The following is a 23954-nucleotide window of genomic DNA, read 5'->3' on the forward strand; positions in this document are numbered from 1 at the left end:
GCAGGCGAGCCGAGCGGTTTGAGAGCGGAGCAGGGACTGGTGGGGACGGCGGGAGGAGTGGGAGGGAAGGGCAGGGACCAGGGGAGCCGGCGTGGGAGATGCGGTGCGGGGGGAGCAGGGCCCCACTTGCTGCAGACAAAGGCACTGGTCCCCGTGAGCCCTTGGGGTGCTGCTCGCCACCATCACCGTGCTCAGGGCCCGATTTTCCATGCGGAGTGGGGGGCACCCAGTTACCTTTCAGTGCTCAGGTTTGTGCTTGAGAGCCTCGGGCACTCGAGGTCCGCACTGACGCCGTACGTGCTGGAGGGTGTTTGTGTGCTGGTTTGTTTGGGGCAGCCATGTGTTACCAGCAGCCTGAGATTTTAGCGATCATCCTTCGTCCATCCTGCAGATATGCTTAAGCCTTGCTTCACTGTACTCTTGACATAACTGACAGTGGGATACCAGTAGCCTGGGCCGCTGGGGCTTCCCAGTGGGGCTGCTCGCATCCATGGACTCTATCCTGTCCCCATCAGCTGCAGAATCCAGACTGTCAGTGGTCACCCTGGTGGGTAAGGGACTGCATTTTGTGCAGGCTTGGTTGCAGGTCCTGGCTTAGCAGATGCTAAACAGCAAGTCCCAGAGTTGATATTTCCAGGGTGATGAGGGATCCCAAATCAGGCTGCAAGCCTTTTAGGGCAGGGGCTGCTCTCTTACTTTTTTTTTTTTTTTTTACAGCATCTAGTTCAGTAGGGCCCTACTTAACCCTTCCAGATGTTAGCCCTAATACAAATACAATAAAAATAAGTTAAATTCAGAGTGGATTTGAGTTTCTGTAATTCTGTGGAGGAGGAATGTTTTTCTGCTGTGCTGTGCCCTGCTGCTTGTACAGGGGGCTGTTGTCAGCCACTCTGCAGGCTGTGTTGATTCAGGTAGGACTTGAGTTGAAGGTGGAAATTTTCAACTCTCTGCAGCAGGAATAGCCAACTGGGACAGCTCTGGGGAGCCGTTGTTGTGCCCAGCCACCTGTACCTCTACGTGCGGGTGGGCAGGCATTCCCAGGCTTTTCCTAAAACTTGTTTATAGACAAGGCAGGTCCTCACAGCATAGGCAGGACGCTGCGACTCACCAAGCGGGGCATTAAAGTGGGCCTTGGATTTCGTGAGCTGTTCCCGACACAACTACTGTCTTGTTGGGTGACATCTACAGGTCGTTTCGCCTCAAAATCTGGTTTGCCTCAGTAATACCCGTCTCTTTTAAAAGACTCTTCAAGTCCATGTATTATTATTGCTATTCCCAAATATCATAAACAGAAGACATTGTGGTCTAATAGATACGGCACACTGTTCGCAAGGACCCCGCTTCTTTTCTTGGCTTTGCTATGCTCTCTCCCTATGATCTTGGGCGAACTGCTCCACCAATCTGTTCCCCTGTCACCACACATCGCCTTAGATCATCAATTCTCTGGAGCAGACACAGTCCCTTAGCACATCGTGTTTTTAGTGTCTAGCATTATGAGGCTCCGGTCTCCGCTGGGACTTCTGCGTGCTACAGAAATACAAATAGTTGCTGCTAATAATAATATCAAATCTGTGTGGCTCTTCAGAGATAAGTAAAGGGCAATGCTCCTTTCTCCGAGGAGCAGGCAGGATAAGTACTTTATTTTTGTCTTTGTCTTCTTCTAATTAAAAAAAAAAGCGGCCAGTAGACATGATTAAAAGAAAAAAAAATAAAAGAAGGCTGCAGTAATTTGGTATTTTTAGCCTCAGACCTGCTACTTGCTCTGTGAAGCCAATCTTAGGATCATGGCCTGAGTCTGGTTCGTATCCGTGTTTGCTAGGGATAGAAATCGTTTGGAGCCTTATATTTGACAGTTGGCTCAGTACTCGGGCTAATCCCATAAAACCACCGTGCAGCTTGGTGCAACTTTCAGTATTTGCTGTGAACAAAAGTCTTGGGGAACATTATAGAGCAGGCACGAGCTTCACTTGGCCGAGACATGGCAGGTCTCTGGGCTGGAACGATAAGGGGTTGGTATGGAGCTGAGTGTGGCAGAATGGGAGGGTGTTGGAGATGAGAAGTCAACTCTTGTCTGTCTCTGTGTGCTTTGGGATTTTTTTAATTATTATTTCATTTCCAAAGAAACACAACAGCAACAACAAAAGGTCTTAAATATTCAACAGTGAAAACAATAGATTTGAAAAGGAAAACAAAAAGTTAGAGCCAGCTCTGGCATTGGTGGACATTTGGCTCTGAGGGAAGCGAGAACAGCTTGGATTTGCATAAATTGCATACTGCGGGTCAGAAAGCGGAGTCAGAATTATGCTTTCGTTGCGGTGGCATGAATGGGAGCACATAATTGGCATTCTTTCCCTCTTGATCAGATGCCTCCTTCAGGGGATCTCTGCACCCAATACATTGCAGCTCATCCATTCACTGCCTGGCATGGATAGGGCTTTTGTTTTCAAATTATGATTTTTCTATTCTCTGATTTCTTCCATAACCTGGGAAAGCCCAAGCCCTCCCCCTCTGTGCATTACCCTTTGTTTCAGAGAACAACCAGAGGTCACGCTGTGTTGAATATAGCTGTTGTTGCATCACCCCCCGTGCATGTTTCTGCACTCCTGGGTCAGCGTGGAGCTGACGAGCCCCGGGGGCAACGGTCGTGGTGATCAGCGTTGTGCACCTCCTCTGAAGTTTATGGTGTCCTGCATTTCTGAGTCCGAAGAGATGAGCGTGATTGTGATCAGTCCAGCAGGGCTTCCGCCAGGGATGTACGAAGGTGCACTTCTGGCTGGGACAAGCTTAGCATGTCTCTTGGCTGACCCAGGACCTGGCTTTCTTTTCGATCATCGGGCTTAATAGCTTTTCTTGCCTCTTAAGATTCCCAGCTCAAGTGCAATGAGGACTTGCTAGCGGATTCCGATTCAGCAAAGCACTTAAATGTATCCTTAACTTTAGCTGCATCCAGTGCCCAGGGACCCAGGCACGTATTTGCTTCAGGTGATGCTTATGGGAAAGGGTTTCGCCGAACTGGAGCCGCAGCCTCCAGCGAGTGCGTATAGTGCTGCTAAAAACCGATGTCCGTTCAGACGTCGGCAGCCATGTGGAAGCCTTTTCGGCTGGATGTCAGGTCCTGGTCCTCCTCCTCCCCGTGTGGTAGCCTGTCGGCACTGCTCGCCCGGGGCTTCCTCTCATCTTGGAGGTGTGTTTGCAGTTACTCTCTCCACAGAGTCACCGGCCGGACCGAATGCCACGTGCCACTTGGCCACGTCCCGTCCTTTCTTGGGACCGCGCTCACCCTGCCGTCGATCTCCGATCCGCCCGGCGGCAAAGGCAAATAACAACTAACAGCTATTGATGGCTGAGGCCTGCCTCTTCATTTATCCACAGACAAATGTTTTAACCTGTCGGCGCTAAGAAATCATATTGATTGGAGAGATTTTGTTTTATTCCTTGGGTCTGTTAATCGAAAGGGCGAATCCTCCTTTAATATCTTGCTGCCGCGGGCTCGGTTCTACTGTACCTTGTCCGAAAAAGCTTTTATTTTCAAGGCAGAGGGAAAATGATGTTTATAAAATATAAACTACGGGAATTTTCATTCCCCTCTGGCTTTAGGAGGAGGAGAGCAGCTGGTAGAGAGTGGATGAGAAAGGCTTTATCTGCTATATTTTGGTTACTGTGCTTTGAGTGATGGGTTTAATAATTGATAGAGCAATTTAGCAATGATCCATAATCCTGAAAGAAGCCTACGCTCCCCTCCCTCTCCCTCTCCCTCCCTCCCTCTGAGACTGACAGGCTGCTCTCAGTGTTTTTGTCTGCAAAATTTCATCCTTTGGTTTCTGTAAACAGCCTGACATAGAAGAGGGGGAAAAAAGCAACTGTTTCTAAATCTTTTGTCTTGTTTCCACAAACAGCTGTGCTGCCTTCTCCAGCTCAGGGCTTCAGTCATTTGCTTGCACACTCTTGCTGAAGAGAGCAGGAGGTTTTCTTTCAGGCCCTAACCTAAATGGAATGTATATTTGCAATGTATATAGGAGAACAGAGCGGTGCGGAGCCTCCCAGCAGGCACCCCTCCCTCCCCATTTAAACCCAGGCTTTGTTCGAGGCTGAATCCGGCTTTCTTAACCCCAAGAAAGGTGCATAGTGATGACAAGTGATTGGGATATGTTGTTGTGGTTTACTTGAAACTCTTCCAGGATTAACCCATGGAAAGTGATTTTTCCCAAGAGCCTCGTGTGGGTGGTGGCAGCGAGCGTCGGGATCCCATTGGGGTGCCTGGTATGTGAGTGTCGGTGTGACACCCCGTTTTTAAAGATGGATGCGCGCTCTCCGCACTTGCCCAGCTTGCCCCCATAGCAGCACAGGAGTGTGTTTGCAGGCACATGGATGCACCCCCTCCATGGTGGTAGGGACTTTCCGTGCTCCGGGGCGTGATGTCCACCTCCCTCTTCATCCACAGTAAGTGCAGGAAGAGAGCAGAAAAGATGAGAAAGAAAAAGGAGGTAGGTAAGCAGGAGAGAAAAAGAGACAAGTTTATAGGTGCTGAATATGTGTTGAGGCCAAGGCAGGGTGAAGATAGGGAGGAGGTGCACCCTGGCAGAAGGCTGGGTATAGACAAAGTCAAGTGAGATGTATTAAGTTACATTTTTCCACATGTATTACACAGACGCCAGATTGACAACAAGTTGTAATTAAGCATGACATAAAGTCAGCTATGCACAGCTGTATTATTCCTTAAAATTATAAGGGGTGAGGTCCTTTGGGGCACAGCAAAGTTTGTGGATGCTCAGCCACGGGAGGTCTGTAAGACAAGCTGGCTGAACGCTTGCCAGCAGTGACACGGGCATGGGATGGCCCGATATCAGGGCAGGGAGGGAGCGGGTGGCTTCCCGGGGTCCGGGCTAGCCCTGTCAGCCTCTGACACCATCCTCTGGAGTATTTTCACCCTTCCCAGTCAGCACCCTGGTGGAATATGAGTGGTGTCAAGGGGCTGGTAGTTTAGTCTGCTTCTATGATTTATTTGCTATTAAATACCCTTAGTAATGATAGTCTCCCGAGGCTTGTTTGATAATTATACCAGTCAACTCCAGAAGTAATTCTTGTGTAACTTGCTCTCTGTTTTTGAAAGACAGAAAGAGCTGTGTGTGTACACTTGCTAAAAGCACCCTGGGACCTGCATCTATACCCCCTGAAACACTCCCAGCTATGTAGTATTTTGCCTGTATGTAGGAGGATCATGGTGACCTTCCTAATGACAAACGTATAGTTTCTGTACCATATGGAGTTAGAGTAGTTCAGGTGGGAGGAGGCCTTGGGAGGTCATATAGCCCAACCTGCTGGTCAAGGTAGGGTCAGCCATGAGATCAAGATCAGGACTTTGTCTTGCCAGGTCCTGAAAGCCTCCAAGGACAGCAACTGCACACCCTCTCGCGGCAGCCTGTGCTGGTGGTTCGTTATCGGCACGGTGGAGGGGTTTTCCCTGTCCCCAGTGGGAACCTTCCCTGTTTCGGTTTGTCTGTCGTCTGTACCTCCTGCTGCCCACCTGAGCAAAGGGCCTGGCACCACCTTCTCTATGTGGCAGAGGAGAAGGGGGCAGGCTGCTGTCAGGTCCCCCACGGCTGTCTCTCCCCGTGCTGAAGTTGCTCCCGTTGACCCACGCACTGGGGTCCCCAGGCTGAACGTGGTATCCAGATGTCATCTCACAAGCGTGGCTGCAGGTGGGTCATCACATTCCTTGGTCTCCTGGCCCTGCTCCAGGGAGGCTGTTGGTCCAGCTGCTAGCAGGGTGCTCGGTTTAGCCCACTGCTCCTCAAGTCAAGGTGCTCACGGCCTTCCTCACCGAGCGGTTCCCCAGGTATTGTCACCAGGGCTGATGCGTCCCAGGGGCAGGCATTCGTCCTGGCTGCGTTTCAGAAGGTCCCCGTTGGGCCGTGCCTCCCGCCTGTCCAGGTCCCTCTGGGTGGCAGCCCTGCCCTCAGGCGCACCGCCAGGTCTCTCCAGTTCGGCATCACCCGTGAGCTGGATGAGAACGCACTCTGCCTCCTCCCCGGGTCAGTGATAAAGGTGTTAAACAAGACCGGTCCTGGGATAAACCCCTGCGGTACCTCACCTGTTACCAGCCTCCAGTTTATATTTATGTCCTGTAACATAAACCATCCCCAAAGGCTGAGCGGATCCAGCTTCCAGTCCTCTGAGCTGATGCAGATATTTTTTATGTGTTGCAAACTAATCTTGAGGGATGGGTGAGGGCACTGTGAGCAATGCAGTGTTGGAGCTACCCTCTAGTGGTGGTTGTGCTGGTGGTCTGACAGCCCTGGAAATGGCTCTGGCTACACCCACAGTCCTTTCCAAAAACTGGGCGTAGCCGTGTTTGACCTGTGAAATAGGGAGTGTGTTAGTAAGCCCTTTAGAGGCACCGTCCCTCCTTACAACTCAAACCAAAACATCTTTGTGGGTAAACAGCATACTCTGATAGATTGGGTGATGTTCCTCAATGGCCTTTTCCCTCCTGCATGAATATCCCTGTGTTGGCTAAACTCTCCATGGTTTGAACTGTATGCTGGAATCTGAAAGTCATGGTGTGCCTGCGTATTCTGGGATGAGTCTTGACACCCAGGGCTGTCCCTTGCTACAATTCTGCTGCATTGGTGCTTCCCAACATGGTCCGGAGATCCTGGCAGTCCTTGAGGCCCTAGTGAGAGATCTGCAGACCTGTACCACTTCTGTATGGGCTTTGGCTGAGCATCCAAGCAAAATCCAGCACTGGGGGATGCAGGAGAAATGCAGAGGACCCACAGGAAGGTCAGCAATAAGGGTGAGCCCGGCTCTCCCTGGCTGGGAACAGCACAGGTAGGGTCTGGAGCTGCTCTCCTGCCCACTGCACGGGACGGGGAGGGAGCAAGCGCGCCGGGGCTGTTGGTGCTTGTAGGTGTTAAGCTCTGGCCCTGATGGCTGGCTTTTTCACAGGCAGAAAGTCTGCAACTGCCCAGCCCCGGAGCGGTGGAAGGCCTTGAGTCTGGGGGTCAACCACATTAGATGTCTGCATCCCTTCCAGGTGTCTGTGCGAGTGGAGAGGTGGAGGGGCGAGGGAAATAGCAACTATAACCTTTTACTTCCAGAATATGAGCCTGTCTCCTTTTACAGCCCTGCACTTAAAACGTCATTTGGGGTCTGAGAGGTACAAATGGACAAAAAAAGGTGCTGTATGCCCTCCATCTCCATTAACTAAGAGCTAAGGATACTCTGCATGCTACGGTACATGGCAATAAAAAGTAGATACCCCTGCAAAATACAAAAGGGTCAAGTGAGCAGGTATGAGAAAGAGTCCGTAAAGATGCCAAAGAAAGGGTTCAGCTGAGAGGAAGATGGAGCCCCATCACTTGAATGAAAACCCCTTTGTAAGACATGTGAATGATGCAGCTGCTCCTCCCAGGAGGTATCTTGGTGCACGGGAGAGCACAAGCGCTGAGAGGGATCAAGCCCTGGGCGTGCAGCCGGTCAGCACGTGCCCGTTCGGGCCAAGGGGTTCGGCTCCTGCCTCTCTGCCTCTGCCCAGGGCTTTCTGGATGGAGATGTGAAAGCTGCTGCTTCCTGAAGTTCAGGCTTTGGCAGGTGAGACTAACAGGTAGAAGAAGACAGGAGCTGTGTATATCGACTCAGCAGACAGCGTCACTGTACGTCTGTCTGCACTGCCTGCAGCTGCCCGCAACCTTCTTCTAGAAGCGTCACCCCGAAGGCGAGAAGCAGGCATGCTCTCTGCTCAAGGTGCCAGCAAGTATCAAATTTTGAGTTATATTTTTGTCTGATATGTATACTTGTCCATGAAGGACTTTGCTGAGAGAATCACACTTGGCCACGGGACCCTACCAGAGGTGGTAAATTATCCCCGAGGAGGGCAGTTTGCAGGGGAGTTTTAAAATTCAGAAAGAGCCCAGCTCTCCGAATCCAAGTCTGTGGAAATGAATTTTTTTGGCATTTGTTTTTAATGTCCTGTGATGTGTGGGTGAAAAAGCCAGCGAGCTAGACTGGTAATTAATTTTCCTGACAGAAACACCAGACAATGAAATTACCCTGCCACAAAGCAGGGTTGCTAAAGTAAATACTCTGCCAGCGGCAGGCCTGAAAGCAGGACGGGGTCATATGTGAGGTGCAAGCAAATGATGAGATGGCTCTTCTGCCTCTGGGGACCCGTGGGTGCTGCCAGCATGGGGACCCTCGCACCCTGGGTCCCCAGCACCAGCAGCTCTCTGGTAGACAAAGGCATGTTCAAGCTGGGCTCCGAGGTGATGGAGGACTTGCTGGATGCAGTGCTGAGCTGAGGAGCGGGTCACCCTTTGCTGGCCAGGGGAGTAATTTGGTCTGGGAAAGGGGTCGGAGATGTGGGAAGTGGGGATGGGCTGGCTGCTTCTCTCCTGGAGATACAGGCTCTTGGTGGGGCTCTTCAGTCTCTCCCAGGCTGGTGGCGAGTAGTTTCTAAACCTTTGGTCTATGCTGGTGAGATTTGTGTGAGCTGTAGAGCAGGTTGTGCCTGCACATACAGAAGGGCAGTGCCTTTCGCTGGGAGACATCGAAGGCAGAGGAAGGACAGGAGGGTGAAGTTCGCTGTTTTCTCTCCGTGTCTCTCAAACTGGAGGCTGGAATTACTGTGCCGAGGGTGTTGTGGATGCACAGCCGAAAAACCGGCAGAGAGCAGTAAATGGGGATGTTCCTGCACGTACGAAGGTGTCTAGCAGCGGGCTGCCTTTGTGTGGTTTCACACAAGATCCCCACCACAACGGAAAGGTTTGGTGAGTCTGTGTTAAGCAGTATTATCGGTACAGAAAACACTTCCCTGTGCAGTCATGGAGAGATCTGCTGAAGACTTCAGTGCTGTTCTGGGAGGACCTGCTGCCATGTGAATCGTCCTTCCGATTTATAATTGCAATACTCTGATGTGTACATTTAATAGGGCATTTTACCCTGTTAATAGTGTTACTAGCTGCAGAATTGAGAAATCCCACATAAGCACTGGCTAAGACATGGAAATGTTTTCTTTCCCTTTGGAAAAGAGAATTACACCATTCTTATTGCTGAGCTAAATCTGAGTGCTTTTAGGAATAAAAAGGTCAGTTGTGGAGTGGACTATGTGCGCATTTTAGGACCAGAGTTATTTAATGTACTAATTATCTATAGAAAGTGGTGGACCAGCAGCGAAGTGCTTAAGTGTGCAGATACCACATACCTGCTTAGGTTAGGCTGCAGAAAAGTGTGAGGAACATTTAAGGGACTTGATCTAGATTACAGACAACATTATGCCAGATCAGTGCAGTACTGAAAGGCAGTAAACATTGGAAGAGGAAAAACGAACTATTTCTACATAATTCTATGTCCTAAATTAACTGCAGCTCCTCTGGAGAAAGGACTGTGTGTCTCAGAGGATCTCCCAGATAAAACATCTGCTGAAATGCCTTGTGTCACTCCAAAAGCAAACAAAATATTAGGCTCAGGGAAGACTGGAACGTGAAAGCGTTTTGCAAATAGTGTAAAATAAGTCTGGGGAATATCCTCAAGTTTAACTATTTCTAGGTCTGTTCAGCCTGTCTCCAAGCAGTCATGTCAGGAAGAGGAGTTGTAGGGCCAGGCGGTGCAAGTGAATTGAAACATCCATGGGATGGAACACTGAGAAGGCAGAAGCTGCTGCAAACAAGGGAGAACAGGGTAGAGATATAAAAATAGCTTGTGCTAAAAGAAAGGTGATTCGAGCACTTCCGTCTTCACCTCTAGGCCAATCCATGTGAACATGAAGTGAGAGGTGACAAATTTAAACCTGATGAAGGAAAATCAGGCTTTAAACAGCTGAGTCAAGATGGTATTGAAAGCAGAAGGTTGCCTGTGGAACTCCGTGCCACAATGTGTGATTGAAGTCAAGATCTCACCTTGTCTTAAAAAATTGACGTGTTTATGTTAAGAAAGAGAGGAGTTCCACGTGTTAGATAGAGGTCTGTATGCAGAAGGATCTATGCATCCATAACTGAGCGTACAGAACAATTTCCAGCTGATAGAGGGTTGGAAGGCATTTCATCAGTGGATGAGTTGTTTCATTACAGAACTTGTAGCATCCTCCACCGAAACGCGTGGCGTTGGCCCTTAGCAGAGTGCCAGCAGGCAGGCAGACCGCTGCTGCTCCTGGGGTAACTCCAGCTCTCTCTTTTGCACGGCCAACGGGAGGTATCTGCTAGCTGAAGATCTGGAAGCCTGTGTGGTGCCTGATACCTGTCGTTCTTGTGGTGTCTTAATGACTGCTTAATTAAGTTAGCAAGATCTTTTTGTCTTAGGGCTACTCCCTCTCCATGGAAAAATCGCAGTCATGACGCGAAGGCAGGGCTGGGAGAAAGCCGCAGTGAATGCCGGCTGTGGTGTACATAGGGCACCGTATCGCTTCAATCTGGCCCCCCTCTTGCAGGGCTTCTCATTGCTGTTCCAGAATTATCATCTCTTTGGGGCTGAATGGGCAAAGATTGCAACTAATGTTTAGGCTTGATTGAGTAATGCAAATACCAGCTTTCAAAAAAGTAAAATAAAATAAAACTATCTCACCACCTCCCCAGCCTATAATGATAGACCTCCCCTCCCTATAACAATAAGTCTGGTTTAATATAATGAATGGTGTTCCATTTAGTTGCCTTTTATGTGTTTAAATGGTATGGACACTGGTTTTGTGCTTTTCTTCCGAACAGCAGAGGTACAAAACTTCTTTTGTGTATGAAAAAGAAATACTCTCCTAATTGCTGCACTCCAGAAGCTGGAGCTTTAAGGAAAACCCGCTGGACAGCTGAAGACTCACGAGAAAAAAAAATTAGAAATTTTAGAGCCTCAAATTCTAGGTCATCCCTTCTTGCAGGGGTCTGGAAGGTGTTGGCAGCATAAGTGTGGGGAGAGAGGGGAGGAGGTGTGTGCTGCATATGACAGCAGCGCAAGCGATTTTTATGAACAGGGTGGTTTCTACACAAAATCATGTTGGGAATATCCCACTGATAGTCCACCCCTCTGCTCCTTCCACTTGAGTTAGTGGGAGGGATTTGAAGTTCAGGCGATGTGTGGCTGAGCTCTCATTAGTGACCAGGGATGTTTCGTTCACAATGTGGAAGGCAGACAGGGAGAGGCAGATGGCTTTGAATGCAGGATTTACATAGTAATGAGATTCAGGTCACCATAGCTGTCTTTTTCTCTCTGCATTTTGTCTAGGTGTCGAGTAGTGTGCAGGGATGACGGAATGGGGAGGAAAGGAGGAAAATTAACCCCTTGTTCCTAAGGAGAGGTTGATGCTAGAATAAAAAGTTTGTCATGATGGGCTAAAGAGCAATGGGGTATGAGAACAACAAGCACAGATGAAGCTAGGAGGGCTGAAGGTAGCCACTTTTTAAGTTTCTGGCGTGTTTTTTGTGGGAATGGCACAAAGCATCCTAAGCTTAACATCCCAGAATTTCCCATAATTTTTACGTTCTGCGTTGCTGGTTTGAGAACAGATAGTTTTGGGCTTTTATCATTACCAGTCAACCCAAAATTGGGGAAGTTTGCGGACTGAAAATGGGGCATGGATTCTTGCTACAGGGCCTTTGCTCGTTTCTTTGGAAAAAATTAGCCATTTTGCTTGGTTTCTTGGCTAAAGACTTGTCTTCACATGACTATGTAATGGCGTGATTAAAACATAATATTTTCCACTGCAATTGGTAATCCATAGTATGATCTCACTAGTGTCAGATCTTACCCTGATGACAGATGGGAAACTGGGAACCATGGGTCCTATTTCCAGCTTTGGATGGTGGCACTTGATTTGCTCAATAGTCAACCCTGGGCATTCCCAAAATATGCATCAGGGCCTGAGAAATCCTAAGGCTATTTTTAAAATGACAAAAGTTTTAAAGCAGTGTGTGTTCCTTCCTTTTAGCTGTCTTCTGCCTTTTTTTTTTTTTTTTTTTATTTAATAGTTAGAGGAGTATGGGAAAGTAAGTTTTTCTTTCTGTTGTGCATCACCTGGCTCCAGAAGCTGGGGCTTTAGAAGCATTGCAAGATCTGCAAGAAGAGCCGGAGAGAAGCCTTAGGTGATCCCTGTGTAGAATAGGAACTATGGCACTTAACTGCATGTGGAAGTTTGGGCTGAGGTAGTGAAAGTAAGGAAGGTGTTTGTGTGCGGAGGTGGGTTTCAGTATTTGTAAGATACTTTGATTCTTCCACACAGAAGTTGCTTTTGAAATGCAAAGCATTTGGGGTGCTAAGGGAAGGATTCATCTTGTCTCACCTTGGCCACTGGAGTTTAGGAAGCTTGTCTAGCCTCAGTGAAGAAAGATTCAAACCATCCCAAGACAAATCCCCCTTGGGGAGGGTGTCTCTCCATTGACTGCACGGTCTGCACAGTACCTGGCAGATTTGACACCAGCTTCTACCTGGCTGAAAGGTGAAATGACCCTCACCTTAAGGTCCTGTGGCAGTCTGAGCTGAGACTGGTCTTGCTTATTTGGGCGTCTCTTCCATGCTCCAGCCGGGGATCCTCCTGGAGAGCCGAAGCAAAGCTTTTACCTTGTCCTCTCCTTCCTCGGCAGGGCTAACGCTGAAATTCACTGAGCAGAGGTGCCTCAGTGGGCATCTCCTGATGCCGACAGTAAATGCATAGCGAGAGCGCTGCTGCATTTTGGCTATTTGGGCTGGAAGGGAAGAGGAAATCTAATCAGGTGCCTGGGACAGACTGGGAAGTGAAGGCTTCGTGGCTACTTCCTCCTGAGGAAAAGGCTTATGTCTAATAGATCTAATTATGTTATTTCTCTGTTTTATGGTTACATCCATTTGTTTAAAAAGTCAGTAATCCTTTTATACCAGTCCTGTAATGATTATTTAATGTCTGGCTGTTTGTGAAGCCCGCTGCGCTATGTGAACGGAGGATGCTTCACCGCAGGGAGTCCGCATGGTTTCTCTACGGGACGGCGAGCTGGGCGCGAGAGCCTCGAGTGGTGGCCTTAATTGGGTGGTTTTGAACGCACAACGTTTGTTTTGTGCTTCGTTTTCTCACCTGCCAAATGAAAATAACGGTCGTTCTCTCCGTTGCAAACCGCTGCGAAACGTAGGGCTGTCTCTTGGCTAACTGCTGCCAGAGGACTCTTCTGCAAGGATAACTATTCACCGATTCATGCCTGGTTAGCAGACGCTCTGCCGGTGGCCGCCGGGTCCCTCAGCTCGGCGGGAGCAATGACACTTGTTGGCAGCCGGCAGCTTCGTGAGCGTCGCGCTCTGCGCTGGCCTCCCTGCGCCAGCCGAGTGGATCTGCTCCCATTGCTGATGTTTTCTAACCTCTTCCTTTGCAGAGCCCCTGAAATCATCCTCGGTTTACCGTTTTGTGAAGCAATCGATATGTGGTCATTGGGATGTGTCATTGCAGAGCTGTTCTTGGGCTGGCCGTTGTACCCGGGAGCTTCAGAGTATGATCAGGTGGGTACGGATATTGCCCTGGATGCTGGTAAGTGCACGGGTGTTTCTCCTTTCTCTTGCCAGAGTGAACAGATGCCAACTTTTTCTGTTTTGCTAACAGGGGATGTGTGTTTCTTACCGTCCCAAGTCAACTTTTTCATTATCCACCTGGGGTATTTATTCTAGGTAACCAGTGTGCTGTTTGGTACGCTGGCTTTTAAGACCTGACTGCCTAAGTGAAATCTCAATCAAGAGTCAACACTGCCGTTGACTGGAGAGCTCTGTACTTGTCTCTCCTCACTGAGCAGAGCAGGCACCCTTTCTCTGCTGAAGCAACGAGGACTGAATAAAGGTTTATTTGTTAGAAGAAACTGCACAATCTCTACTGCGTTTCATAATCCCTTTTACAAGGGTGCATATTAAAAGCAATGACAAGAAGGAGAGCATTCACAGTGGTGTAGGTTTCCAGTTAATATAAACTGTCGTGCTTCTTTCCCTATAGGCTTTTATGTTCCTTTTGTAGTCCTAAAACTGATAGCGCAGCAGCTGCTAGAACCAGGGCTACAGAACACTTTCCATTCCCATAGTCTTCTTCAGGGTGATCTTAGCTGTCTGCAAATGCGGCCTGAAAAGGGTCTTTTTTCTTCTAGGAGAAAAAAAAAAAAAAAAAAAAAAAAACAAACAACAAAACCCCCCCCAAAAAACAGAGCAGGGTAATAAATAAGTTTTTCATATATGAAAATGTTTCTTCAACTCTTCTTTTGTAACTAGTATTTTTTTAGTTAGAGCTTTAAAGGTGAAATTTGGCAGGGGAAATAACCCGCAGAGAAGAGCAGGGCCATTAGTGGCTCCAAAGGAAATCAGACGTAGCTGAAAAACTTAAAAGCGTTTGAAAATCACATACCAAGCATGAAGAGTAGATTTCTTTCTCCTCCCTGCTGCACCCCAAAAGCCATAAAACACACAGCTGAAAAAGAAATCACCATACCTGTCTGCCCAGCTTAACTGCCCAGCACAAAGCTTCCACCGGTGCAGTATGGTGTGGGCTCCTGGGGAGCTGGGAAAGGGGTAGGGGCTGATCCTGGCCCCTCGCTGCAGCCCGAGTCGCCCTGCACTGGTGCTGGGCTGCGGGTAGGATCCTGGTGCTTCTCAGGTGCATGAGCTCCGATGGACCTAAGGAGCCGCAGAGTGGAGCAAGCCATGCTCAGTGAACCGGGTCCTGAGTGCTTGGAAGTCTTCGAAACCGTGGCTGCTTTTTATGCCTTTTTTTTTTTTTTTTTTTTTTACCCTGCACTGTCTTTTCTCTCAAAAACACTTTCCAGAGTAGATGACTATTTTTAGTAGTTTTGCAGAGTTTGCAGCAATTCTGCAGAGTGAAATATTCAGGAGTCGGGAGATGCCAAAGTTAAAGTTTCGTGTGGCACCCCAGGCGTGTGTGAGATGGGTCTCTAATTGTGTAATCACAGACCCTTTCTCCTTTGAATAAATAAATTAAAGTCTGAGATCCTGGAAACACATGCATATAGTATCTTTTAGCTGTGTGAGTGCCAGTGAGGTCATACTCATGGAAGTAACCCAAATAACAAATGAAGTCATGTAGGCAGTAGAGGTGAAGTACTTCACATACCATGAGGGTGTCAGTTCGTTTGTGTGTGTATTTCATCTAACTTCAAAGATAGTCACTTCGTAGTCCTCTGTTTTGAACTTCAGACTGCTCCTAGGAAAGGCTGTGTGCTCAGCTGGGGGAGAAAACAGCAAAAGTTAGAGCGCAAATCTGAAATTGGTGAAATTAACTCCTGGAGAGGAAAACGTGACATAAAACGGTGCAAAGAGGTGAAACACCCCATTGAAATCTCTGTGTGGGTCTTCCTCTTTGACCTCTAAAACCTAGGGACTGTCCTCCCTTTATCTGTACTGTAAGGGTGAGTTTCCAGTCATGTACGTGATAAATGGAGGGATGCTGTATGGGAATTCTCTTTCCTCTCATTCCTTGCACTGGGTTGTTTGGGTTTTTTTTTTTGGTGAAGTCTAACTACGTGCTACGTTTTCTCTTTCTTTCTTTGTTCTATTGTTTTAAATGCCTCCTGCCCTCCTTCAAGGAAGACCTCCAGAGATCTTCACAGGATCAACAGTGACCTCTCATCCTTCTCTTACAGATTCGCTATATTTCACAGACACAGGGCTTACCAGCAGAGTATTTGTTAAGTGCAGGGACAAAGACTACGAGGTTTTTCAACAGGGATACAGACTCACCATATCCTTTGTGGAGGCTGAAGGTAGGAAGACGTTCCCTTGTTTCTTTTACCGTGCAGTTGTTGGTTGGAAGTGAGCAGACATTCAGGTCACTTCAGATCCTAAGTCTCTGCTTTTTGCGATGCAGCACAGGCACTGGGTTGGGTATAGCCCGAGGTAAAACTGCTGTCCCTGAAGTCTGCAGCCCTTAGCCCACCTGCTTAGCAGTGCTTTGTGGGAAATTTAAATCTGGAATCGACCTGGAAATCTCCCTCTAAGTAGTCAATGAATTGATGTGTAGTTTAAATGAAATGCACCCTGGGCAGGCTTTGCTCTAGTGTCTAACTCATTGAGGGGGGGGGGGGGGGAAGAAAGCATTTTAATTCTGACAATCAAACCTGCTAGTAATGCAAGTGAGCCCTGAGTCTCTTTTACCAGCGTGTTTGGCTGCGTTCAGTCCCCAAGGAGAGAGGCCAGTGGGCTTCTGGCTGTAAGGATGGGATGCTGAGCCTCATGCTGGGGTGGGTGTAAGAGACCTTTGGGACTCCCACCATAGTTGCAAGGATCTTCTGAAGTGAAAAAGAACAGATAAATCACCTTGTGACACAAAAGCTGTCATATAACCGTAGCAGAGAGAGTGTGAATGTTATCTGGTCAGTCAAGAGAGACACAGTGGTCTCTGATGAGGGCAGGATAAGGCACAAACTGGAAGTGGCACATAACCCGCAGCTGATTGCAGGGCAGTTCTGGTCAATGCCTGTCTCCTGTTTTGAGCAGACGCCAGATGATCATGAGGCAGAGACGGGGATTAAGTCGAAGGAAGCAAGAAAGTATATTTTCAACTGTTTGGATGATATGGCACAGGTAAGAGCATTGGTGAGTAACCAGCAAGACTGCCTCGCATGCTTTCGGGCAATGCTAAGAAAGGGGAACTACATGATTTCGCTGTTTATTCTGTTCTTGTGCCAGCTCCTGAGAAATACCAGGATTATGCCTAACAAATCAGCTCATCATGTGCTGCTTTGTAGGGGAAACTGCACATAGGGGCATGTAGGCTCAATGTGCAGTAGTAAAGCAGCCTTGGAAAATGGCTAATTCACATCTCTGAGCGGCAAAATCCCGCGTTTTCTCTTATGTCTCCAGTGCTCCTTTGTGTGACTGCTGGCAAGTCACTTACTTCTCTGTGCTTTAATATTTCCATTTGTAAAATGGTGACATTGAAAATAGTCACCGTGGCCGCAGAAGAGCATGCTCTCTGTGAAACGTGGCTTTCTAGGGGAATGGGGAGTACTAATTCACTGTGGCAGTTCCATGTGGTTGTGAAAGTTAATTCTGGCATAACCACTCCTGCAACTGGAGTTTGTGCTAGTGCACAACACTAGCACAAAACTGGAGTTTGTGCTAGCAAAGTCTAGGCATTGTAGCATTCACAAGCAAACATGCAGAAACGGAGGACTGAGATCAGGGGAGATTGTGCAAACAGATGAAATAATATAACGGGGGTTTTTTCCTGGCACCTGATACACAAATGGGATTGTTTCTCATAAACCTACCGACAATTTTTATTTATTTTATGTATTTCTTGCTCACAGGACACATAGTGAAGTATCTGATAGCACAGTCCTTTATATGATAAATATACTGATTATCAGAGCTTGCCTGCTACCACATGGAAGCTGTTCATCTTCAGTGGAGGGTGACTAAGTGTTTCATTAGCCATTGACCCAAGCGAGCTGAACACTTAACAGTCTGTCTAGAGATCTGACACGCACAAGCCAGATGACTAGCCACCGCGGAGTCTGCCGTGTGACTTCAGCAACCACCCCTGTAGACAGGGAGGCTTGCAGGGCATGTGCTCCAACGAGGAGTAAACACAGTTTGCTGGAGACCTGACCATCTGCTCTTTCCCTGTAGCGCTCACCCTTGTCCTTTCTCCTTTAGGTGAACATGACAACGGATTTGGAAGGAAGTGATATGTTGGTGGAAAAGGCGGACCGGCGGGAGTTTATAGATCTGTTAAAGAAGATGTTGACGATAGATGCAGATAAGAGAATAACACCCATTGAAACTCTGAACCACCCTTTTGTCACCATGACGCACTTGCTCGATTTCCCTCACAGCACACAGTACGTGGCTTTTGTTTCCCTTGGGTTTTGAATTGAGGGGTGAAGAGGAGAGCTGGTTGTGGTGGAGACCAAATCTATCTGAGAGGCATTATTAAGATGCTTAAGGCCTAAGTTTTAATCTTTTTCTGGTTAAAAAAAAGAGGATTGCAAACTCTTAAGGTTGCAAGAATTGTGTTACAGGTGCTTGGCATTTAAAACACTGCAGTGTGTGCTACATTCATTATGTAAATATTCAATAATTACATATGTTTGCATTAAAATGCAGAAGAAATTATGCAATTAGTGCTCAAAGTATCGTATATCTCAGAGAAATATAGTCCTGATTGTTACTGCAGTAATCAACCTTATCTGCAGTGGGGAGTCGACCCTTCCTCCCAGAACCTTCCCATCTTGCAGGGGTCAATTTGGGGCTGTTTGCTTTTTAAGGGAAGAGCTTCTTCTGCAGCAGGCTGGTTTACAGGCACAGGCAACAGGACGGGGAGTTCAGTTTTCAGCTTTGTTGTTGCCTGCCTGTGTAACCTTAAACACCACGCTCTGACCTCAACTGACACATTTGTGGAACGGAGATGGGCTCCGCTGCCCGATGGAGATGTGAAGTGTCGTGCCTTCAAGCCTGACTCCCCCATCTCCCCGTCACGGAGCGCAGCAGCCTGAAATGCAGGAAACCTGTGCCCAGCACATGGCTCTTGTCCTCTGGGCAGTTCACGTAGGGCCAGGCTGCTCAGACGCAAGTGAAGGCAGACACGTAGTGGGAGTTTTCCAAAGCCTTCAGGACTCCCAGCTTTGAACATCCTGCTCCTCAGCACTTTTGCAGTTCAAGGTGCTTTTGCAGGCTGTCTCTTCACCTCATCAGGAGAACAGAGTTACGGGCACAGCATTGTGCTTCATTGGGTGCCATGTGCGTGGGTGTCAAAGGCTGTGAGGAGCTCAGGTACGAAAATAGAGGGGACTGCTTAAAAAGCCGTAGAGTATATTTGTGTGGGTGCTGTGGAGCAATAGGTTACTGTGTCACCTCTCCTGCCCGTATGTGTGCTCTTACCTGCAGTATTTCAAGTTCATTTAAGGTTGTTTTCCCTCTGTGAAGGAGCTGTAGCTGCCTTTTTGTTACATTTATCACAAGATAAGAGCAGCTACTTACCAGAAGGTAGCGGGTGCATGATCTGTGTAGACCCAGCCTTACCCCGCACAGACATCTTTGAGCATTGTTATCTAGAGGTAAATAGTAAGTGATAAATGTAATGAAAACAAGGTGGGAGATTATTGTGCTAAACAGAGAGAAAGTAAGTTTCATATAAAAACATTCTTAAATAGAAAAAAGACAGTATTTTCTAACTGTTAGCATCACATACTGAAGTCTTTTAATTTGCACCAGTCCTTCTTACTGTGTAATAACCGATTGTGTAAGATAGGAGACATTTGTGGCATAATGCATTGCCATCAGAAATCTTTCCGCTAACGCAATAGACCATAATCACATCTTCGTTTTTGAAGTGCTCACTTGTGGCTGCTCAGGCAAAGCCCCAGAAAGGTTGAAAATATCATTGGGGCCAATAGCAGTGAGAATTTTACCTGGATAAAAAATTCAGCATCAGGTCTCTGAATACTAAATGCTGTGCCAGCTGGGTGCGTAACCCTGCGCAGCCCCTCCGCGTTGGAAGCGGTGATTGGGAAGGAGAGCAATAAGCTGTAACCAGCGTGGCAAGTTGATGGAAATTTTGTCTCTGATTCCCTGTGGTTTTGAGAATAGAAACTTCAAAGCCTCGAGAGATGCAGGGAGTTGTAATCTCTCTTGAAAGTAAATCAGGCAGCAGAGACAGTGAGAATATATGGAAGATGTAGCGTCTGGAAGGAATCTCTGCTGTGGCATGCTTCAGAAAGGCTGCAAGTTTGAGCAGCCCAAGAGGGGCTGTTCTGCTTACTTCCAAGCAAACAGCGAAGTGAGTTTAGCTCCCCCATTTTAAGTATTTTTTAATTATTTAAGTATTTTTTAAGTATTTAAGTATTTAACTGACTGTTTTGCTCTGTCCCTGCTTTCTTTGGAGGGAGAACTATATTCATAGTTGACTGGAAAAATGCAATCCACTAGTCTTCTATATTTATTTGATAAGTGTTTGATTTTTCTGAATGTTCTGCGACTTACAGGTATTTCATAGTTATTTAAATGAATGCACATAATACACAGCTATGCAGTGTCCTGAGCCTGTCTTGTCTGCAGGTGTTTATGGCACAGATCCAGTTATCAAGATATTACCTGTAAGAGAAGAAAGATGACCATGTGAGTAAGAGACAAGACAGGGATAAAAAGATCTAGGTCCTCTTCCTGACCAACCCTAGAGATTATATGAACGTGTTCCTTTTGAAGGGACATTTTGTTTCTTAAAAATTACGTGAGGATGTGTTTACCTCCCCTACCTCTAACAGCTTAGATCATTACAGAAGAAATTATGTATACAGCTGATTTTTTACAGCTACAGCTGATTTTTCACTGCTTGGATTTTCTATTTTTCTGGGTTGGGATAATGGAAATAAAATAAATACCTTTATTCTTTTTTGGGTTGCGTTTCAGACTCTGAGGTCACATTTGTAAAAACAATTATGGAAGAATTGTGGAAAACCTGTATTGGTTTTTAGACCTTGGAAAAATGAGATTTTATTAAAAATACAGTTTTGCCCAAGATTGCTATGTTGTTATCTCTTAAACCTCTGTACGCTTTGGTATCCCAATTATAAAAATGAAATACCAGCAGTTTCACGTACCAGACACCTAGAGTGCTCTAGCAATGCAGAGAGTATTTCATCTCCTTTACTGGGGATACAAAATATGATACTTTTCAAAATTTCCATTGCTATATCAATAACATTTAAAGGAAAGTCAGTGCAGAGGAAGAAGCTGTAATCTTTCCCCCCAGAGATCCAATCCTTAGGCTGAGATAACCTCAGAACCTGATTCCCTCAGGACATTGATGAATCTGATTTGGCATAACCTTTTGCGGTATGAATTGTCCCATTGACTGCAAGAGGACAGCTCATGTGCTTTAAGATAAGGATCTGTGGAAGTGTTTAGCCAGACAGGGCCAGTGTTTTAACCACTTGGCTGGACTCGGCTCCCAGTGAACTGCTTTTTAACAGGAATAAGTAGGATTTTTCAGGGGTCTCAGTGATGAGGAACAGTAAAATTCTTCCTTGCAGAAGACTTGTAAAACTACCTTTAGGCTTACACTGAGGCAGAAAGCGTGAGTTGTCTTTTCCTGTCAGGCTCAATCATCAGAAAAAAACCAGTATCTATCTTTCTTTCTTGCCCTCAGTCTTGCCTCTTTCAGTCTTTTAAAATAGCCACTTTGTATTTCTTGCCCTGTCAGGTAAAGAGCAACCAATTTGCTTGCTTTTTGTGACTTACGTCGCAGTGCTCAGACCCATGGGGACACCCAGGAGTCCCAGAGCAGCCGCTCTCATCTTCACACCCATTTGGCCCTCTTCGCTACAGGGTTAATCTGACTCTCACTGGTTAAGAGAGACCTGCATAAAATACCAAAGGGCTTTAAAAGCATAAAAAGTGCCAAGCCTGCAGTGGAGACCTAATGCAGGGCCACAGTGATGAACTGTTACCTGTGTTGGTTGCTTGGTTGATTTTGTGTTTCTTCCTTGTCCCCCCTTTCCTTACACAGTGTCAAGTCCTGCTTCCAGAACATGGAGATTTGCAAGCGGCGGGTGAATATGTATGACACGGTGAACCAGAGCAAGACACCATTCATCACCCATGTAGCCCCAAGTACATCGACCAACTTGACCATGACTTTTAACAACCAGCTGAACACAGTGCACAACCAGGTAAGGGCATCGATTGGAAGCAGCCAGTGCTTGAAACGTTTATGTCAGTAGGGTCTAGAATATGAAAAGCAAAGTAGCATCCCATTTAACATGCCTGCAAAAAGAAGGTACTTTTTCACTCTCCTTCCTCCACTCTTCCTCATTCTGTTTTCTTCAGGCAGGCAGTAATCTTGTGACATTTTGTGTGACGGTGAAATGTTGTCCTCGTTGTTTATGTTGTTGTTGGAGGTGATAAATCCTGCTTACTTGGGAAGTTGCTATGGGGAAAAGCTCATTAGTCCCTTAATGCAGCAAGCAGGACTGCACTCCCTGGGTCAGGTAGAAGTATTTGTGATCTTACAGCACTTCTTCAAATTGACATTGAAGTAAAAAGAATTTAAACCCTTCTGTAACAGACACAGCACTGTAACCGATTAACAGGAAAGAAGAGCTTAGCAGTAATGTTTATTCTTATCTCTCATTGGTTTTACTCCAGGTGCCACAGTTGACATGGGGACCCTGTGCACGTACCCCCACTCCGAACACGTTGCACTCTACATTGGTGGGCTCTGGCTTTGTAATCATGCTTTGGACTCTTGTATTAGTTTATACGCCCCACTGTTGGGGGGTGCTGGGTTGACAAATTTTATGTGACTAGCAGGCGAAGTTGTTTACTGCAGTACTGTATTACAGCAGTGAAAGGAAACTCTCCAGGGGGAGACTGAAGCTCAAGAAATAGCTACTGTCTTTTAAGTCTTTTGGGAACAGGCAGCTCAAAATTCACTCTAGAGATTGCAGGTGGTGTTGTGGAAATGGTGCTTGGAAAGCAAGGGAGCTAAAGGAGTCTGCGTAGATGTACAGGGTGTTCCTATGTCACTCAGAAAACCAGACTTCATGACTCAGTTCTTGATAACGTGTGATCACAGAAGGTCTTTTGGAACAATTCATTAAGCAGATGCAGAGAGAGATAAGTCATGGCTTGGTGTGATAGGGTATTAGTTACAAACACTGGTTCCCTTCCTTGGCTGTTTCTGAGGTGCTGACTAAAGAAATGCATGCTACATGCTCCTCTAGGCCCCAGCTGCAGGGCAGAGACACCATTTGTACCACAATTGCTAGTAGGAAATGCAGACTTGCTTTCGTTTCCTTGCAACTCACTTGATGTTAAGATCAGCTGTTGGCTGGGGAGATCCGTGGTAATCGCCGAACTCTCGTAAGGGGTGTGTGTTGTGAGCAGAACCGGTATCTCCAGTGTTCCTGGAAGAAGTGGTAGAAACATTTCCAGGAAGGGTGTCTTAATTTGAACAAGCTCTAAACCTTTCACCATTCTCTTCGACATATCACTTATCTTGGCTCTCTGGTGCTCCCCGTCTCTGCAAAATATCTGGGGATTGCCTCCTTCCAGTTATGACTCCTGAGATTAGGAGTGTGGGAGCTGTTGTGGTTGCTGCTCGGTGTGTTGCACAAGGGAACAGATTGCACTTCTCTGCCTCTGCACAGAGAGGGGAGGAAGAAGAGGAGGAAGAAACGTTTTACCGTTGCATCCCTCGTGGCTGTGGTTGTGGCTGTGGCAGCGCAGCATGGGTACCCTTCCCGGGCCCAGTGGCAAGCAGGGCAGCGCAAAATGCCTCACCTGCTGCCTGCTGCAGCTTTGATCAAAGCCTCATCCTGGGTTCATACGTTCACCACGAGAAAGTGTTGTCTGTCCTATCTCCAGCAGTGATGCTGGTGCGTTTGGATGGAGGGCAAAGGTGGGCTCAGGTCTGGTAGAGCCTAGCTGCCTAGACACGAATGCTAAGGACATATTTTTATAGACCAGTGCCAGAGCTGTCTAGGGGTTGTTTGTCTGCAACTGTTACAGACTCAGTCCAAATAAAAAACAAGTCACCCTGAGATTTCTAGATGTTTCACAGAACACTCGGCTGATTTTTGTGGCTTTGCAACATCCCCTGCTGAAGTTTCTGCTCTGAGAGATTTTAAAGTCAAGCCAAGCGAAGTTTGGACTTTGAAAATATTATTATTATTACCTCCTGTTATGCCTTTTGATTCCTTTGAATTCAAAACATAATTCAAGGGGCATGTGCCACCTTAGTTACAAGGTAGAGGAAAGGCTGGAGTGAGTCTTCCCTCTCAGGATGAGGCTTCACAGGGCATGGAGGTGCTGAGTTTCTTTTACCTAAGAAATGTGAGCTGCTTCTAGAGCTATGTGCATGATGAAAGAACAAAGTGATTTGCAGAGAGTAGCGTTTTCTGAACCCACCTTCATCATGCTGGAAATCAGAGCCAGTTGGGCGATAAATGGGGCTACAGTTCTCCTTTGGAGAACGTGCTATGTCTCCGAGCAGTACACAGCAGCGCTGCATGGCCGGA

The 23954-nt window shown here is 47.1% G+C and overlaps 1 protein-coding gene across 5 annotated transcripts in view; it reads left to right on the forward strand.

The window, feature by feature from the left end:
* Positions 1-23954, forward strand: part of HIPK2 (homeodomain interacting protein kinase 2) — a 143557-nt gene that overhangs the window by 84744 nt on the left and 34859 nt on the right. For all 5 annotated transcript variants that reach the window (XM_030040124.2, XM_030040119.2, XM_030040120.2 and 2 more), the window contains exons 3-7: positions 13317-13440; positions 15576-15695; positions 16429-16515; positions 17593-17777; positions 21443-21605. In XM_030040124.2, the coding sequence (XP_029895984.1) occupies positions 13317-13440; positions 15576-15695; positions 16429-16515; positions 17593-17777; positions 21443-21605 (679 nt within the window). The remainder of the gene's footprint in view (positions 1-13316; positions 13441-15575; positions 15696-16428; positions 16516-17592; positions 17778-21442; positions 21606-23954) is intronic.

The sequence above is a fragment of the Aquila chrysaetos genome, chromosome 17 (assembly GCF_900496995.4).
Source record: "Aquila chrysaetos chrysaetos chromosome 17, bAquChr1.4, whole genome shotgun sequence".
NCBI classification, from domain to species: domain Eukaryota; kingdom Metazoa; phylum Chordata; class Aves; order Accipitriformes; family Accipitridae; genus Aquila; species Aquila chrysaetos.